The sequence below is a fragment of the Phyllostomus discolor genome, chromosome 2 (assembly GCF_004126475.2).
Source record: "Phyllostomus discolor isolate MPI-MPIP mPhyDis1 chromosome 2, mPhyDis1.pri.v3, whole genome shotgun sequence".
Taxonomy (NCBI): domain Eukaryota; kingdom Metazoa; phylum Chordata; class Mammalia; order Chiroptera; family Phyllostomidae; genus Phyllostomus; species Phyllostomus discolor.
The window spans coordinates 190,216,563-190,236,007 of NC_040904.2; the positions used below are offsets into that span (position 1 = coordinate 190,216,563).

The 19,445-nt window shown below is 41.8% G+C and overlaps 1 protein-coding gene across 1 annotated transcript; it reads left to right on the forward strand.

Moving 5' to 3' along the window:
- Window positions 1–345: 345 nt before the first annotated feature.
- Window positions 346–15,346, forward strand: GPR19 (G protein-coupled receptor 19). The gene is made up of 2 exons (XM_028532916.2): window positions 346–1,059; window positions 14,016–15,346. The coding sequence occupies exon 2, from the start codon at window positions 14,032–14,034 to the stop codon at window positions 15,283–15,285; it is 1,254 nt and encodes a 417-aa protein (XP_028388717.1). The 5' UTR covers window positions 346–1,059; window positions 14,016–14,031; the 3' UTR covers window positions 15,286–15,346.
- Window positions 15,347–19,445: the final 4,099 nt, after the last annotated feature.

The window sequence follows — 19,445 nt, forward strand, 5'->3', positions numbered from 1 at the left end:
GCCTGGGGATGGGGCTACCACATGCAGACAGACACCCACATGCTAGAAATCCTGTGTGTTCCCGTGGTTCTTCCCTTGAACATACATGTATGGGCATATAGTAAATTATATTATCAGAAACACAGAGCATATTCCTCCAAAACATACAGCATATTTAAAGAGTGGGGATGGGTGATGGGATGAGGACAGGGAGGTAGACATGGGATGGCCTTTGGGTTTAATGATACATTAAAATTATATTTCTATTTATAATGTAACAAACAATAAATTGATAGACAAGGAAATTGGGCCCCTAAATATATGGCTGGCCTGATTTCTATTTAGATAAAAGACCTCAGGGAAATATTTTTATTTACCTGAGAGTTAAATGGACCAGGGGAAAAAATGGCTTTAGTGAACACTGAAGTGGGCGTAATGCTGTCCGTGGTGCTGAATACTCCGTTGTCCCAGATGTGCCAAGGGGGCTCCGGAGGCTGGTTAGGGAACACCTTGCCGTGTTAGTGTACTGATGATAAGAAAGAAAAGGGCTGGGGGCAAAGTGTCATTTCTCTCCCTACGAAGCAACTCTGAATGCCCAGGGTAAATCGGCCAGATGAAAAATAAAACAATAAAGTGTAGAAGGCTGGAGGTTTCAGTAGTTGAATCTTCCCTTTTCATACGGAGATTTTTGGTCAGAGCCAATCAGATCGGAGATTTCTGCTGCTTTGCTCCTGAAAGGAAAAGTGGGGGAAGGGAGAGAGAAAATGGCCACATTCTCCCCTTGAGCCACATGATCCATTTCCCATGTGACACATTCCAGAGCCTTGGAAAAGAGAAGGGAGGGGCACCAAGAGAGTGGGGCTGGGGGTGGGAAGATGGTTTAACAGTCTACCCTGCACAGCGTCATTTTGTCTCCCTACCAGGAAGCAGGCTGTGAGCCAGGGGAAAAGCAGAAGACAGGTATGAATGTGTTCCCAAGCTTTCCTGGTGGTTTTTGGCATTCTCCAAACTCCCATGCAAGGTCTGTTCCTGACCAAGAAGACCCAAGGAGACCGGCTCTAAAATCAAGTCCTGATGGAGGTATGTGCTAGTGATCCTGCACTGTTGTGGCTGAAATTTGGCTTAGAGGACAAAATATCTTCTCTTTTTCCAGGCAATTTGAAGATTTTTGTCTTGGTGTATTTGCTGGTTAGGGGCTTTAGATTTCTTATAGGTCCAGAAAAGATGCCTAGGTAGTGCATCTGCAAAATGAATAATTCGCCAGAGTAAGTGTCTGTTGAAGAAAAATTAGATAGAAATTCTGTATGGTGATAATTAATAAAACAAAGGATTGATGAAAATTATTTTTTTCTTTGAATCCTGGAAAGAGGAAAAATGTTACTGAAATCAACTAGAATTCATTGCCACTTCCATAAAATCCTGTTTCATCCCTTTCCAGCTGCTTATTCTGTGCTCCTGTTCGCAAAGGTTATTGGCAGTGGCTTAGGGAGCCTGAGTGGGCAGGCGTGCTGTGTCTTTGTGCTGTGCAATCATCTTCCTTCGGATGTTCCTGCTACCAGGAGTGCTTGGGACTGTTTCCAGCACTGGTTTTGGGCAGTAGACTGATGCTGAATTTCAGACCTTATAGAATCGCTCCCAAGAGGGCCCCCAGCAAGTTCTCAAAGGACTCTTCCAAAGTTACAGACTAAAATAATCTGCCATGTCCTCAAATCTCAGGATTTTTGACCATTTCTACCCAGCAGAGAGAAGGAAGCTAGCAAATTTATATTTTTTGTCTTTATGTTACAACACTTACAAAGTTCTTGCTCTACAGGGTCTGGCAGAAGTAAGGCCTGCTTGAGTGTGGTTGGTAGGGTAATAATATGGGTGTAATAATTTATAGTTTTAATTTGAACATTTCACCTAAAATGTCTTGTGGTGTGCTTGAGTGTGATATTGGTATGTTATAGAATTACATGCTTGTGATTTTGACATAAAAGATTTTGTAATAAAAAAGGGGTGTTATCTGTGCCAGACCCTGTATGTAAAGCATCAGTGTAAGCACAAATAATCAGTCATTTAATCCTTATAATAACCCTCTGAAGGAGGTGTAATTAGTGCCCACATTTTGGTGATGAAGAAACTAAGGCACAGAGAGGTTAGGGAACTCTCCCAAGGTCACACAGATAGTAAATACTAGAAACAGGATTTGAACCCAAGAAACTTGACCCCAGTGTTCATGATCTTAAACACTAAACTATACTGCTTCTCTGCTTGTGTTATTTTAAATGATGTCAGCAGTTGATTTGGTTACCAATTTTGATCAGCTGATGTTACTAGAAGATTGAGTCAGCTTGCCTGGCTAAAACAGAACCCCAGCGACAGACATCTATATTTAATCTTGAATTATCCCAATAGTCACATTCTGTACCCTCAAATAACCCAGGAAGTGATTGCCTATTCTCTTCCCCTTGGGCTGTATAGATATCTAGTTGTAAAACACTGTGTTTCTATGGTGACCAAATGATGTCTAAAGGAAAAAAAGAAATCTAGAATTACATCATGGTTGGTTGTTTTTTTTTAATTGAACCTAGAAATTCTTCCAGCATTAGAACCTAGTAATAAGACCAGTCTAAGCATGTTCTCTTTATAAGCACTTACCTGGTTTTCAAAATAAAATAGATTAAAAACTTCTAAAATTTTTAATATAAACTATGATATCAAACTGACTAGATTTGGTACTTTAAAATAATATTATCATACTTTAAAACAAGGGAATAGATCTCTTTGCAAATTATTTTAGATTTTTAAGGGAGAAAGAGGAAAGTTTTTTTTAACTTCTGGGAATTTCTGAGGCATAAGGATTTTCTTCCTTTGGTCTGTGTGGTTTCCCTCCTGGCCCTAGACAATACAAGGTGACTGATCTCATTCTTCTATGACTTGGGAAAACTAAGAATTTACTAGGTCAAAGATACAAAGAGGAAGATTAGGGATAAGAAGCTAAAATTTGTGAAATTCTTCACAAAACGAGGTCCTTCCTTTCAGGGTTTCATTGAAGAACACTTTGAAGAGTAACTGTGCCCCTTGCAGTATTGAACTTTAGTTAGTCCTTCAGATGAAGGCTTTCATCCCTCCTGAAGTCTACATTTCCCCGGGACAAGTAACACTTTCACACTAAGACTGTCATCTGAAGGGAGCTGCTGGTGTCCTCCCATCTTCAGATTGCTAGCGCTTAGCACCATGCCTGGTCTATGGTAAGCTCTCATGTATATGGGCAAATGAAGACTGACAGCATTCTGCTGGAGCCAGTTTGGGGGCCCATGCCTGTTTTGTTTTGCATGTGTTTGTTAGGAGGATAGTGAGGAGATAAATGTGCAGGAGAATAAAACTTGGCAATGGTAAAAATTATGCCTAAAACTTAGGTATGCTAGTCAGACTGACCCTGGAAAAATGTCAAGACGTAGCCATCAGTTCTTTCCTGGGGACTACCAGTACCCCTGGCATTTTATTTATATGTAGAATGAAGTTCTTTTGATATTTTATTTTATTTTTTAAATTAAACTCATTGGGGTGACATTGGTTAATAAGATTATATAGGTTTCAAGCCCTGGCTGGTGTAGCTCAGTGGATTGAGCATGGGCTGGGAACCAAAGTGTCCCAGGTTCAATTCCCAGCCAGGGTACATTCCTGGGTTGCAGGCCATAACTCCCAGCAACCGCACATTGATGTTTCTCTCTCTCTCTCCCTTCCTTCCCTCCCTAAAAAATAAAGAAATAAAATCTTTTAAAAAAAAGATTATATAGGTTTCAAGTGTATATTATTATGACACATGGTCTGTATATTGCATAGTGTGCCCACCACCCAAAATCAGATCATCTTCCATCACCAGCCATTTGGCCCCGTTTACCCTTTACTGCTCCCCAATGCCCCTTCCCTCTGGAAACCACCACACTGTTGTCTGTGTCTGTGTCTTCTAATATTTGTATTTGCATCCAGATGGAGGCACCACTAGCAGCCTCATTTTGCTCTGATGTTTTGCCTGGAACCATTTCCCAACATTGAAGTAGTTAACTTCAAGTTGAAAGTTAATGTCTTGAGAAGGTCACTTTCTTCCCTGGGCCTCCCTGTCCTAATGGACTGTGGACCCCAGCACCCAGAACACTGCACCAAGAGCTCACAGAACTACAGGATTCCTCCCAAGGGACCCCTGGGATCTTCAGTGTCAGAGTGTGCTGGAGCCAGGCGGCCTTTTCCAACCCGTTTGCAGTTAGGACCTGACTCCAAAAGATTGTCTCCAAGCATTTGAAAAGTCACTCAGGATTAGTCAGGTTAACAGACTAATTAGGGTTAAAATAGTCACCCCTCTTGATAATGTACACAAATCTATTTTTTTCTATTATTTCTCTAATTAAGTTGCTAAGGAGAGGAAGAGTGGGGTTGTGAATAAGGTATGCGTCCTTAATTCTACTCCCTCATCCTGCCTCCAGTGTTTGTTACCTGCAGAGTGAGCCGTGCAGAAGCAACAGCCCTGCTGGAAGCACCAGTGCTGCATGCCCACCACACTGAGGCAGGACTTCCCAGATAAGCAGGTAGGCTAGTGCACACAAGAGGTGTCCATCTGGAAGCCTAGCTGGGCTTCATACTCATCCCTCACAATCTAAAAGGGGCCTCTATGCAACCAGCTGAACAAGAGAAGACAGGAGAGAGAAAGTGGAGAGGCTTTCCCTGGAGGGGGCGCTTTGCCCAGGTAAGCTTTCACCTTGGAGGCTAGGAGTGAAGGAGGAAAGCAGAAAAGGGACAATGGGCATGCGTGAAGGATACAAGAAAGTCATGCCTCTGCCCTGCCTTTCGGTCACAGTAACCTGCCCACTGCTAGTAAACCCTGCCAAATGAGTCCTGCCCTGCCAGCTCTGCCAGCAAACTTAGCAAATCCTTCCTAGGGTATGTATGTAAGGAGGAGGAAGGACCAGAGTGGGTGCAGTTTCTCCTCTATGGACCAAAGCAAAAGATGAGATGTGAGGAGAGGTGGCCGATCCAAGAAGTTTAAAAAACAAAGAGGAGTTACCATCATGAGTGTATTTCCCTGTCTGTGGATCACTTTTCCTTGGCTAAACTTGTAAAGCAGTCATCTCCTGGAGCCTTTCATTCAGCAGACCTTCCTAGGCTCTGGTGTCTGTCATGTTTAATCCTGATGGAAGCCTTATGATATGCATTATTAGTCCCAATTTCTGATCAGGAAACTGAAGCTCAGAAGATTAACTAGTCTAAAAATATATGGCACAAAAACATATATGCATTAACCGTGTGAAACATATGCAAATATACATTTAATCATAGTTTCAAAGATATATATGTGCATAATTTGTCCATAAAAATATACATTAATGCAAATTCAAATCTAACTTTTGCTCCATGAACCTGAAGGTTGCTTTCTTGGAAAATCCTGATTGCAGACATCAAAATTTGCCCGGTGTGTCAATGTGAATTTGATGTGAGATGAATGTAAATGCTTCTGAAAAGTACGAGTTCTTAGTAACTCCCCAGGCAGTGCTTATACTTGGTTCTTAATGAATCTTTCGCCTTCTTTTCAAATAGCTTTAAATCACATTTCTTTTACAGCTCTTTGCTTTGAGTGTAGGATATCTACTCTTTGCCTCCCTGCCTCTTTCCTATTTAAGTCTCACTACTAGAGATGTTGATACTGAAACCAGAGCTTGGAAATGAAACTGAACATTTACCTCCAAAACAACTGTTTGCCTCTACTTTAACTCAGTGAGCTCACAGCAGGTATTCAAAAAATGTTTGTTGTAATGAGTTAAATTGAGTATGGTGATGTAAAAACTCCTTGGCCAGATTGCTTTGTTCAGAATTCAAAAGACCCCACACTGGGAAGGGAGGTATGGAGAATTGGTAGAGGATAGTCGGGGTTCTAGTAAGTGTTTCTTCCCTGTGGAAATACAAGTGGGGGATAGGAGGAAAGCAAGTGCAGGTGGCAGGTCTTTGACCAGACCACTTCTTGCAAGGAATCTTCAATAAGGGATCGTTGGCACACTCAGGATAATTATTGAGGAGGGGTTGGCTGCCCTCTAGGTAAAGTTTGGCCATGAGGACTTTTTGGAGATACATCCTACTCTTCTTGGATGTCAAAGGTTCACAGTGCTGGCCTCCAGCAGCCCCAAACAACCTTCCTGTCTTTTATCGAAATACACTCTCTGTGTGAGCTCTCGGCTAGGTGAAGGTGGTAGGTTATAAGTTAAATGAATGTGTGTTGTTCATCCCAATGTCTGCCTATCAGCTTTAGTTCCTAGAGTTTAAATGACCTTAGAAATCATCCAGACCAACTCATTCATATTGTAGACACGGAAACAGAGATCAGAGAGATTGATTTACTTAAGGTTCTTACACTGCTGATAAAAAAAAAGGGGGTCTGGGTGTCTTGACTTGCTCTTTATTGCTTGTAAACCCAGGTTTCTTGGCCCCCAGTTCAACATTTAAGGTGAAGTAGAGAGCACCATACTCTTTAAGCCTTTAAGGATTTTTAATATTCTAGATGCTGGTGGGGTAGTGGAAAGTGGTAAATAGGGGGGTTGGTAGAAACTTTGGTCTTCATACTTAATCATACAAGAAACAATATATTGGATTAGTTTCTCTTGCTGCTGTAACAAACTATCACAAAGTTAGTGGCTTAAGATAATGTTTATTATGCCGCAGTTCTGCAGGTCTGAAGTCGGGTTGTGCTTGGCTGGTTTCGCTGCCTAGTTCTGCAGGCCGACATCGAGGAGCTGGCAGGTCTGTGTTCCTTTGTAGAGGCTCCAGGGGTGGTCACCCTCCAGAGCTCATTTGGATGGTCGGCAGAATGCAGCACCTTGTGGTAGTAACATTCAGGGCACATTTCCTTGATGGCCGTCACTTGGGGACCACCCATAACTCCAACTGGCCTCTCCGGTTCTCTAGTGTGGGCCTTACATGGGAGAGCCAGCCATAGCCTGTCAGTTCCTTCTCACGCTTGGAATCTGTCTCTAACTTCTTCCGCTCATCTGTCTGCTACCAACCAGAGAAAAGAATTTATTAGTTTGGGCCCATCTGGATAATCCAAGATAATCTTCCCATTTTAATTTCCATAATCTTAATTATATTTGCACTTTTGCTATGTTACATAACTTATTGACAGGTTCCAGGGATAAAGGTGTGGACAGCTTTCGGGGGCCATTCTGCCTACTACACACATTCTTTCCTTTAAATAATGGCACTGCTCCTACAGTCAGTAATACTGTAACTACTGGGTATGGTGCCAAGTGGGCATCAGGCTTATGGGGGGGGGGGTCACTTCGTAGGGTAAAAAAACATCTAGTCATTATGTTATACACATGGAACTAGTATGCTATTATATGTCAATGGTCATGGAAAACTAAATTAAAAAAAGTAAAGATAAACTGCCAAGAAACAAGGAGAGGGGCAAGCCTTCATCCTACCAGGCTAATGAGAGACTCAGTGACAAACATTGCTGGGCCTCTCTTCCTCCTCCCAGGTCCTGGGGTTCTTCTACAGAGTGAAGTGTGAGTATCGGTCCTTCTAGCCGTGGGTCCCCTCTGATTATAGCAGACACGTAATTATGGTCTGATCTGGTGTGGGTCCTTGAGGCCCGGTGGATCTGCTGCTTTGGTACCATCCCTGGGGCTGTGGACTCTTCCCAGCTGGGCAACACTGTGCCTTGGGTTCACCTCCCTAGCCGCACTCCTGTATTACCACCTGTCACTTATCTGGAGCCTAGTGAGGAACTGAGGCAAGGGTCCCAGAACTACCTTAAAAAATAGTTTTATTGAGTTATTATTTACATACCATAGAAATACAGGAGTATTTGAGTGCAGGGTTTACTGGGCAACCTATCCCACCATGTGTGGGATATTGCATGGGATATACATATGCAAAAAAATTGTTATTTATTTGAAATTCATATTCAACTGAGTGTCCTACATTTTATCTGGTGACCTTATCTGGATGGCACATTGTGAGAACATGTCTTACCCTCTCTGGTTTTCCAGTCCTGTACCCCCACAGTCATGTGGTGGCTCCCTGGGCCTTGGGTAGTTCTATAAAGCACTTAGCTCAGTGTCCATGCCAGGGCCATAGCTCAGGGCCAGAAGGTAAGATGCCAGCCACTCAGAAAGCTTCCAAAGAGCCTATGTGGCCTCTTTAACCATTTAGCATAAATTCAGGGATATGTTCATAAGTTCAGGGCACCGGGCTAGGTTGCCCAGTAAACCCTGCACTCCTGGAAGTGGCGGACTGGGAAATGTTTAACACCTCCACAGGAAGGAAAACCTGATTTGTAGTGTTTGTCAGTTTCTGTGGTGTGAATATCCGTACCTTGGTTGATTGACAATACCAATGTGATGTCATTGAACTTGGGATTGGGAAGAAATGAGCATAACTGTCTCTAGGGAGCCCATGCAAGCCAGCCCTAGCCAGCCCACCAGTGCTCCAGGTGGTTCTCAACTTAATATACATGCAAATCAAGCCTATGTAACAATGAAATGCTTAAGAGAAAATATCTTACTACTATGGTATTTTCTATAGTAAAACTATTAAAATTTTAAAAAGCACACAGTTTCCTACTTGGGATAATACCATTGATAAAACTATTTCCTCACTTCAATTCAGACTGAAGGATAGAGTTATGCTTTCATTCTGCATTTAAAGGCAACAGTTAATCATCTTCCTTAGTGAATTTTTAAAACTCTCATATTTTTTATTCTAAAGAGAGGCTGTATTTCCAGACCAACATAGCTACTGCACTTTTAATGCTAAGCCTCCATCCAATATGTGGTGGCGGTGATTTTTTCCCCAAATGTTCACTATTTCACATATTTCTGAGCTAGCATGTTGAACAGATGTATCTGTGGGTTAAGAGTCTGTGGGGGAATAATTTTATGTTCCTATGTTTGGCTGGAGTCAAGAAAGACCTATCTATGTATAGCTAATTCCACCTTCTGAATTCAGATCCAGCCCTTCATGGTCTCCCCGGGCGTGAAGCCCCAGTGGCGGTGAGGAGCATGGGCGTTGTTGGAGTGGGGCAGTCCTAGGGCGACCAGTTTCCAACTGCATGTCCTTTGGGAAGAGCTTCAGCCTTTTTCACTTGTAAAAAAGGCTAGTAATATTTCCTACCTCTAAGGGTGACACATATAAAATATCTGACACAGAAAGCACAAAATACAAGGTATTGATGTTATAACTACTGTCATCATTGTAATTGATCGTATTGCTCATTAGTAAACAGCCTTAAGCATCTGTGTAGGTCCAGCAGATGCTTCCCATTCTACAGAAAATATTTGTTTTTTTTCCCAACCAAATCATGTAAAAACTCCATATAATACAAATTCTAGTTTGACATTAAATTTTTGAACAAGTCTCAGAAATAGAAATGGTCTTCCTACATTGTGAGAATGTCTGTAAATTTTTACAATTTTAAGAGGGTGGAGGGAATCATTCATTAGGATTTTTTGAGTCTGAACGAAACCTAACCAGCAGTTGATGAGCTTGGCCAGGAACAGCCGCAGGCAGCACTGCCAGTGAACAGTTGGCCCCTGGCCCCCTTGGTTCTCGTTGCAGCCCTCTCATTAGTTCACAATCATTCATCCCTGCACCCACCCATCAAGATGTGATCTTCAAAAAATTCAAGTCATAACTCTCACACAAATACAGCATGAACATGTCAAAGATTTATGAACTTGTTACTGGAGGAATTGATGAGATAATAAGGCTGATCCAACAGCATTTGAAGGAACAGGTGATTTATAGGGCTTTGTGCTTTTGTTTTTTTAGAAGAATGTCAGCATAAGATTGCTAGGTAGTCACAAAACTGGATAATGTCCTACAGGGCAACCAATCTGTAACCTGTGGGGTTATTTTCCTGCTAGACAGAAATCTGTGTGTTACCATGGAACCTCACAACATCTGCACTCTAGTCATATAGTAAATAGCAAACTCGGGCACAGATGCATTCTCCCAAAGAATTCGTTCTTGGAGAATCCCATCTAACAATGTCCTGGTGTGGCTTTAAAAAGATTTGCTCTCCTTATTTTCAAGCGGTGTATCATTTTTATTAACACATCTATTCATGTCTTTGTTCAATAAACCTTTATTAATATCTGCATGCTCCAGGAATATGCAGATAGAGACATAATCTCTGTCCTCAAGGAACTTATAACATAATGAGGAAGATGAACATTCAAAATAAAATTTGCAGTATAAAATGATAGTCATGTCCCCTCTCCGGCTCCCAGGATCCCATCACTACAGAGGTCCAACCAATCCCTAGTTCTATGCCATGTCAACCTACCCACCGTTTTCCCCAGTTATATATTTAAAAACACCTCTTAGAGCCCAACAGATTAATTATTCCTTTCTTAGATACTATATAGAGATATATTTTTACCCAGTGGAACATGTCACATGGCAGCATCAGAACTAGTTGAGAAGAGATAGGTTGAACAGAAAGAGGGTAAAGAAGTCTTTCCTGTTGCTCCTAAAATTACTGCATATGAATGACTTGGAAATAGTTACTAATTAAGCAGTCCTTATATTTCCAAAACACTCCCTTGAAGATGTATTTATTTCCAAATTAATGGAGCAGGGAAACGTTTCTGAAATTTGACTTTTGGACATTAGAATTTAGGTATAACATGGCAGATGATTTTTTCCAGGAGTGGGGTCAGGAGTCTGTCTGAGGACACCCAAACTACCTCCCCTTTCCCTTAAACAAGAGTTCTGCTTTGTGTAGCAGTTGACCTGGGTGACTTTAATTTCACTGGCCCTGCTTGTGTGTTTTCCCCTGTCTCCATGGTCACCAATGTGTCAGCTTCGGGAGAATACACAATGATGCTCTGTGTGCTTGTAACTCCGTGCAGAGCCACCTAGAGTAGGACTCCTGCATTTCAGTTCTCCATCCTTGGGGATTCGACTGAGTAAATATTTAATATGCAATTATTAATGTAAAGAACTTCAATGGAGACTTTAGAGCATGGGAAGAGATAATACCCTCCTTCCAGGAGCCATGGTGTGGGGGAAACCAGAAACATGGGAGTACTTCCTGAGCAGTGATTCTTAATCCTGGCTGCACAGTAGGGTCACTTGGGGGAGTTTGAAAGGTCCCAATGGCCAGGCAGCACTCCAGACCAATCCAGTCATAGTCCTGGGGCAGGACCCAGGCATCAATATTTTTGGAAAGCTCTCTGGGAAAGTCCAGTGTGTTGCCAAGCTAGAGAACCATGGGTCTAAAGCAAAAGAAGTGAAAATGCTGTGGTAAAGGACTAGCAAAGTGCTGTGTGAACAAGGATACCACAACCATTCTGGATATGCTAATACTGCTGTCTGCTATCTGACCACATGGCAGCCCATGAATGTGGAAAATGTAGCCTCTCACTGTAGCCATGGGAAACCTTTAGGTCAGTTGGATTGTAGGGCGTGTAGAAACTATATACTGGAGGAGGTACGGTCTGCAGGAAACTGTTTCTAAAGGGGAAAAGGGCCCAGAAAAGATCAAACCATTAAGAGGACCACCAAATTCATTCCACATGAGCATGCTGTCTCTTTCTCTCTTTCTCTCCCTTGGAGTTTTCTTTTCTCTTTTATTACTTGCTTTTCTTCCTGAAAGAGTCCCATTCCTTCTCAAAGACTCCACTTCAAACCTCATCTTCTTTGTGAAACCTTTTCTTTTCTTCTTCCTCTCCCAAGCAAAATTGGGGCCCTATTTTTCTCTGGCTCTTAGGTCCTCCTCATCTGGTTTTAGCAGTTAATTATAATTATTATAGGATTTAGTTATAATATAGCAGTTTATTTATACATTTACCCATTCATGGGCCTTATCTTTGTCTCTTTTGTACCCAGCACAGTTTCTTGGTTTATTGACTGAATAAAGAGAGCTGTAGCAACTTTAGGTCAAGTCAGAAAGTCATGCCATCATCAGGGAGACCTAGACTCAGGCACACCCCAGGTTCCCTTGCCCCATTTCTGAGCATCAGGGTCCTATGTTTGCAAGCAGTGGGGCTGGAGAAATCAGCAGACACGCTCATTGGTGTGAAGCCGCTGGAGGGAATATGGAAGAAGGCTTCACAGAATTTGAATTGCAAGGGTGAGCAAGTTCCTTCTCTCATAGCAGAGTTTGGGCTTGAGAGAAACAAAAGGAAGTTCACAGGTTTTCAAGTGAGTGAACTACTGACTGTGGGAAAAGGGCCCCTGTCGCTGACTCCGGTTTTATTTAGGCCACAGGATCCCCAGACAGTTCGGAATGGTTCTTTCTGTCTGAAAAAATTGCTCGTCTGTTTTATTTTTAAACTTTAAATATTTTTTTTTAAATCGCGTTGCTTCTCTTTTTGGCATCTTATATGCTTTACATAGGAAGGTGGAAAGATTATTTCCATTTTATATGAATAAGGGTCATGCATTCTAGATTTTCTAGGACAGTGCTAATATTAGAGTTTATGTTCTGTTTTTAAACTGTGTGTCCTGATTTTTTAATATGGAACATATGGTTACTATTCTTACAACTGACCGTCAACTGGCCAGCCATGCTTAAAGGTCTTTTAGTAGGCAAAATGTCTGATTACCTTACATTTCTCTTTGAGAAATTAAGTAGGGCTACCTCCTGGACAAAAAAATAAGCCTGAAAGTATCACGGAACTAGCATTTGGTATACATTGCTCTGAGCTCCAGACTTCTATTGAATGTGGTTTCTTGGTGAAGACAATATATATTAACACTCCTCTCCCTACCACAAATTAGTGCAAAAACCTTTCAAGGAAAAACAGGTCATTGAGAACTGTTTTTTAATCCCACTTCTAAAACTCAGAAATGCTTCTTTGTGAGGCGGTCACAGGAGCCCAGCGTGAGGGGCACTAGGCCCCTTCGAGATCCTGTTGCTGGAACCGCACTTCCCCACCCCCAGCCCAGTGCCGCTGGCCAGATGGAATTGCCCTGGTTATTGTGGATTCGATCGCGTTCTCTTTTGCTTAATAGATTCAGACCAACTTAAACATTAATAATCCACTGCCATCAAAGTAACCTCAATTTTAATCAAATGGTTCACAATTAAGCAATCTTTTCACCTGTTAAAAAGTGTAATTTTTTCCCTCACTGACTAGTACAAAAAGATAAATGCTAAACTTTATAATATTCTTTTATATCTAAGAATCATAAGCTCTTAAAAAGTGGCTAAGTAACTGTTATATTAGGTCATTTTTAATCATCTGAATGCATAAGGTTTCTAGTACCCTGGTTACATTCTTTAGAAGACATCTTGTATGTTCTTCAGTCAATATTGTCATTTTATGAAACAATAACTAGAGAGTAACATTAACAAATGTCATCGACTGGCGGCAAGGTTTAGTACATGAGCCATATGATCTTCTGGAAAAAGCAACCTATTTTCAGATGTCATTACATTAGGACCTACTTCTGGCACACACAGAGGTGTTATTTACAGTTACTCTGTGTGCTTCCATAATGCTTCTGTAATGGAAATTCTGCAATAAGGGCAGGAGGGTCCTTTCCAGGAGCCCACCAGCCCATATTCATAGATTCCTGTTAGCTATTTCCATAGTTGACATCTGAGTGTTTGTCTCAGCCTGAGTTTTCCTCTCTTGCAGCCTCATCACTTCAGTGTTAAAACATTCAGGAACTTCTCACTTGCCCAGAATTTCAACAGCTGTTCAGTTGGGGGTAACACTCTTACTGTGAGCTCTCCAACTCTCTGCTGTCCCCAGTGAGTGAAGGGAAAAGGACACGTTTAGGAGTGGGGCTTGGTGTGAGTTCTACCACATTTGACTAAGGGTCAAGAGGGTGAGGTCAAAGGGAGCTTGTGCAGGGATCTGCTAAAATAGCTCCTGCAATGAAAGAGAAATAGAGCCAGAGTTTTTTCTGGATAATAGTCATGTTTTCCTGCCAGCGCACAAGGCCTACTCATTGACAAATGACAACCAATCTAAGGGTCAAATAAGATGGGAAATCGATCTCTATAACACCGTTTTAACAGGGGGCTTCATTCTTCTTTTCTTATCCAGAACTAAGAGGGAAAAAATGAATATGGTGTTTGCTCACAGAATGGATAACAGCAAGCCACCTTTGGTTACTCCGACACTTCCGGTGCCCTTCCAAAACCACAGCCACCCTGCAACAGCCACACCTCTGCCAAGCCATGACCTGACGGAATTATATGAGGGGCACGGCTGGATGAGCAACAGGACAGACCTGCAATATGGACCGAGACCCGGGGAAGTGGCCACAGCTAGCATTTTCTTTGGGACCCTGTGGTTGTTGTCTGTCTTTGGCAATTCCCTGGTTTGCTTGGTCATCCACAGGAGTAGGAGGACTCAGTCCACCACCAACTACTTTGTAGTCTCCCTGGCGTGTGCTGATCTTCTCATCAGCGTGGCCAGCTCACCTTTTGTTCTGCTGCAGTTCGCCACCGGGAGGTGGACACTGGGCAGCGCCATGTGCAAGGTCGTGCGGTACTTTCAGTATCTCACCCCGGGCGTGCAGATCTACGTGCTCCTCTCCATCTGCATCGACCGGTTCTATACCATTGTCTATCCTCTGAGCTTCAAGGTGTCCAGGGAAAAAGCCAAGAAAATGATTGCAGCATCATGGATCTTCGATGCAGCCTTCGTGGCCCCTGTGTTCTTTTTCTATGGGTCCAGCTGGGACAATCATTGTAACTATTTCCTCCCTTCCTCTTGGGAAGGAACGGTCTATACTGTCATCCATTTCTTGGTGGGCTTTGTGATTCCATCTGTCCTCATAATCTTATTCTACCAGAAGGTCGTAAAGTATATTTGGAGAATAGGCACTGATGGCCGAACTGTGAGGAGGACAATGAACATTGTCCCAAGGACGAAAGTGAAAACTATCAAGATGTTCCTCATTTTAAACCTATTGTTTCTGCTCTCCTGGCTGCCTTTTCACGTAGCTCAGCTGTGGCACCCCCAGGAGCGAGACTACAGGAAAAGTTCCCTTGTGTTCACAGCGATCACATGGATATCCTTTAGTTCTTCAGCCTCCAAACCTACTCTGTATTCGATTTATAATGCCAGTTTTAGGAGAGGAATGAAGGAGACTTTTTGCATGTCCTCGATGAAGTGTTACAGAAGCAATGCCTATACTATAACAACCAGTTCAAGGATGGCCAAAAAAAACTATGTTGGCATTTCAGAAATCCCTCCCACGGCCAAAACTATCACCAAAGACTCAATCTATGATTCATTTGACAGAGAAGCCAAGGAAAAAAAGCTTGCTTGGCCCATTAACTCAAATCCACCAAATACTTTTGTTTAATATCTTAGAATTCTTTCAGTTATTGTTATGCACTAGAGATTAAAAGGCTTTAACTATAAAAGCAGAAGCTATTTATATATTTTTTCAATCAACTTTCTGAGGGAAATGTTTTCTTTTGTAAAATGCATTCACTTACCGATGATAGTTTTTATGGTTTTAACTTTAGTTACTTTTCATTTGAGAGGAAGCATTCCTATTGAGCTCCTTTTACTGTATTAGTTACATGCACAGAAAAGAGAATGCATTCCTACTTTTTATTTACCATTAGGTTCAAAAAGCATAAAGCATACACACAGTCTTTGAGTGATGAGCCAACCGAGTTGTGTCGTTTCCATTTTCTCCTCCCTCCTCCAATGCTGTAACTGTGGGCTTCTGTTTTAAATGAAGTCCCCTCTGTCACACATTTCAGAGACTTGTATTTCTTTTATCAAAGAACACGAGGAAATGTTAATATTGTATATGTTTTTATATTACCTTCTTCTAAGTAATCACTGTCCAGAAAGCACTCCATATACAGTATTGAAAATATACTGGAATTGCTGGACAGCCTTCTGTGGTTGCATTTGAATCAGGATTCTTAGGGAAGAAAACTTACAAAGTTGGAGAGAATAAGAAAATTATCCCAGGCTCCTTACGTGGTACCCGGTGGTATGCACCATGAATCTGCATTCAGGTGTCTCCCACACAGGAGTTCAAGAAAGGTGACCGTGGAGGGTGGGGCGGGCTTCAGAGGAGGGGCAGTTCTCCTGTCTGGTTCCAGGTTCCCACAGACTCAGAGGAAGGGACAGGGATGCATCCTTGGAGGTGGGATTTGAATTTCTCTTTTGCTTCTAACCTTCAATGAAAGCATTATTATAACCAGCCTGCCCATCCTGCCCAGATGTACTTCCCCAGGGACCTTCCATCAGAGATTTACCCAGGGTTCCTGGAACTGACTCCCTGGGCCAGAATTCTTGCTCAGGAAGGACAATAGTACCCACCAAGCATTGGGGGGCAGTCACTTGCCTGGTAAAATTAGCGGTTTTGCCTCTGCTGGTGGGCACAATCCTTCCCTTTACCTCTCCAGCGTTGCTGCTACCTGCTCGATTTCACTTTGTCAAAGAAACATAACTGAGATCTGCTGGAGTTACTTGACTACAATCAGTTTTGAGGCTCCACCCCTATGTAAAAACCTCATGTAAAGGAAACAAAGAATTAGAGATTTTTAGAGTAGAAGGGATGTTGGGAGACCCTAGCACAAGTCCCTCACTGTTTAGAAGAGGAAATTAAGACCAAGAGAGGTCAAATTAAGGGTAAACTAAAATGCCTTCTACTACCATTCCAACATCCTTTCGCCCATCTCCTTGCCACGGCATGATTCATTTATCAAAGAGAAAGCCCTCACTGTGTGCGGAAGAAAACAAAGAGCATACACAATTCCCCACTGTTTGGTTAACTCGCTAATTCACCTGGAACAGAGATGACTTCACGGGGCTGGAATTAGTGGAAATGCAAACCAACTTTGTCACGTTGTTCTGCAGAATGACCGCTTGATGGCACTGTGGCTAGTAGGCAGAGCCCACCTCCTCTTCAGGATGCCTGTCACATTGGCGATTTCAGAGAAATCCTGTCTCATAGCAACAAGACAGTGAAAATTGCTGAGCACCCAGAAGCAGCTGTAGATTAACTAATCAATCAGTGTATTCAAAACACAAAGCATCTAAACATTGGAGGAAATTCCAAAATAATTAATACCTTTTACAGGCGTGAAATCACTAGTCAAAATATTATTTTAAACCCATTTTACAAAGGATGCCATTTTCCAAAAAACCCTCAGACCACCAAGCTGGTGATAGTTTCACCCACGCTTAGAAGAGCCTCTCTCTTTTCTGCTCCTGTTATCCCTTGACTCTGAGAATTCATGGACCTTTCCATAGCACAGTAATCGAGGCCTTCCCTAAAAGTAAATGTTCCTATGCTCCTGGCAAGTAGGCATTTAAACTTATTTCAGGTCCATTTCATTTCCTCAGACTCTCTTTAATTTTTTGAGCCCCTCCTTGGGGCCATTCTGAACTTTTTGCTCAACTGAGCACTCCTGTTCAAACGCTCTGTATCTTTCTCAAAAGAAATCTCTTTAAAAGTATGCATTGCTTTAAAAACTCTCTATCAGCCCTATACAATTAGGGTTCACCTATAATTTGTAAAATGTGTGATTTTCTGCAGGAAAACGCTCAACAAATCTAGCTTAGTTCTGCTGGGCTCTGCAGTGATGAACATGTGTATCTGGTTTTAGGGTTATGACGCAGGTCTGGAAGCTTGAAAACACAATCTGGTTTTCAGCAAGCAGACAGTCAGTAAAGCAGTTCCAGCTGTGTGCCCACAACAGCTAGGTGTAGGAGATTAAACCTCCTTTAAGGGATTTCGAATGGATCTTCTCTATTCTGCTCCCCTGCTGTATCATCCAAAGAATCTATTTAAGAGGACTGTATTCTGCCTTGGCCGGGTGGCCCCATTGGTTGGAGCATTGTCCCCATCCATCAAAATGTTGTGGGTTTGATCCCCAGTAGGGGAGTGTGTGGAAGGCAACCGATCCACATTTCTCTCTCATGTTGATTTTTCCTCTTTTTCTCCTTTCCTTTCTCCCAAAGCAATAAAAAAATATCCTCAGGTGAAGATTAAAACAAAATTTAAAAGATTATTTTCTGTTAGATATGACCACGGCACAGCTTTCTTGATGGCATAAAAGTAGATGTGAGGGGTTATGTGGCAGAGGGGGTAGGCAGCACGATGGCTGAAAAGAACAGAATTGTACTCTGTTCCTCAGTCTAGATCCATTTAAACTTCTGGGATGTCTGATGGATCCTTTAAAAATTAGCACAAAATTCCAGTGACATATGCAGCCAGTAAAATTTTTCTTGGTCCCAAATAGTATGATGGTCACTTTTGAGTGCTCTGGAACCAACTTAGGTGTTGAAGTTTAGGGTCTGCTTACCAACTGCTTCACCCAGCAAAGAGTTCTCAAACCCCAGCCTCTTCATTTCTAAAATAGGGGAAGTACCAGTGTCCACCTGCACTAGGGTTCGCCAGCAAAACAGAGTGGACAGGACACAGATGATACTGTTTTAAGAAATTGGCTCTTGCTATTGAGGGAGTTGGTTAGCTTGAAATCCATAGGGCAGGCCAAGCAGGAGGAGTGAGTTTGCCTTCCTTGAGAAACCCCGTTTTTGCTCCTAATGCCTTCAATGAATTGGATAAGGCCCACTTGTATTATCAAACATAATCTTTTTATTAAAGTCAGCTGATTGCAGATGCTAACCATATCTATAAAATAGCTGGATAGCAACATCTCTATTAGTGTTTGATTAAATGACTAGGTACCATAGCCTAGTTGACTGTAAGACTAACCATCACGATACTTCATAGGATTGTGGTAGTAATAAAATGAACCCAAATCCATCTAAGTCATTCAGTGCATTGCCAAATACCTGGGAAGCCCTCAATAACAGGTATCTATTGTTATTTTAATTTGGTCATTGCTAACCCAATGAATTTTTCTATCTTCCAAATTACTCAGCACCTATTGCCATGTGCTAACTATAGTAGAAACAGGTTTTGACTACCACTCTCAAATGTGTCATTGTTTTCCTTCTTTAGCTTCACACTCTCGCTCCTTTTTTTTTTTTTTTTTTTTAGTTCTGCTAAGATTTTGCAGACTCAAGGTGGAAGGAACAATTGGGAGCAGGAACTTGAATTAAAGGGATGGATGTGGTAGAGCAACTTCTATTCACCATTCACCTCAAAGGGAATTTTGCCCCTTGAAATATTTCTTAAGAAAGAATGGTCTAATATCAGGATATACAAAATACTTGAGAATTTAGATTTTTATCATCATTTTTCTGTTGGAATCCCCACTTATGCAATAGAAAGAACTGATGGGGAAAACCAGTATTGACTGTTAATTTAACTATTCATTTTGGTAGACTATAAAAACCAGTGACATGGGACTTAAGTTGTTCTTGGTCATAAGTAATTAGAGGCACCTATGTAGCTAAAACATGCAACAATTGTATATTTCAGTTAAGCCATAAGTGAGTTATACTAACTAGAGACAAATCTAAGTGAAATCAAGGGAAACTGAAGTCAGGTTGTTAAAAAAAAACTATTTGGTAATTGGAGTGGAA

Excerpts from the sequence above, each read along its gene's own strand:
- GPR19 (XM_028532916.2), top strand. The coding sequence starts at position 14,032 with ATGAATATGGTGTTTGCTCACAGAATGGATAACAGCAAGCCACCTTTG.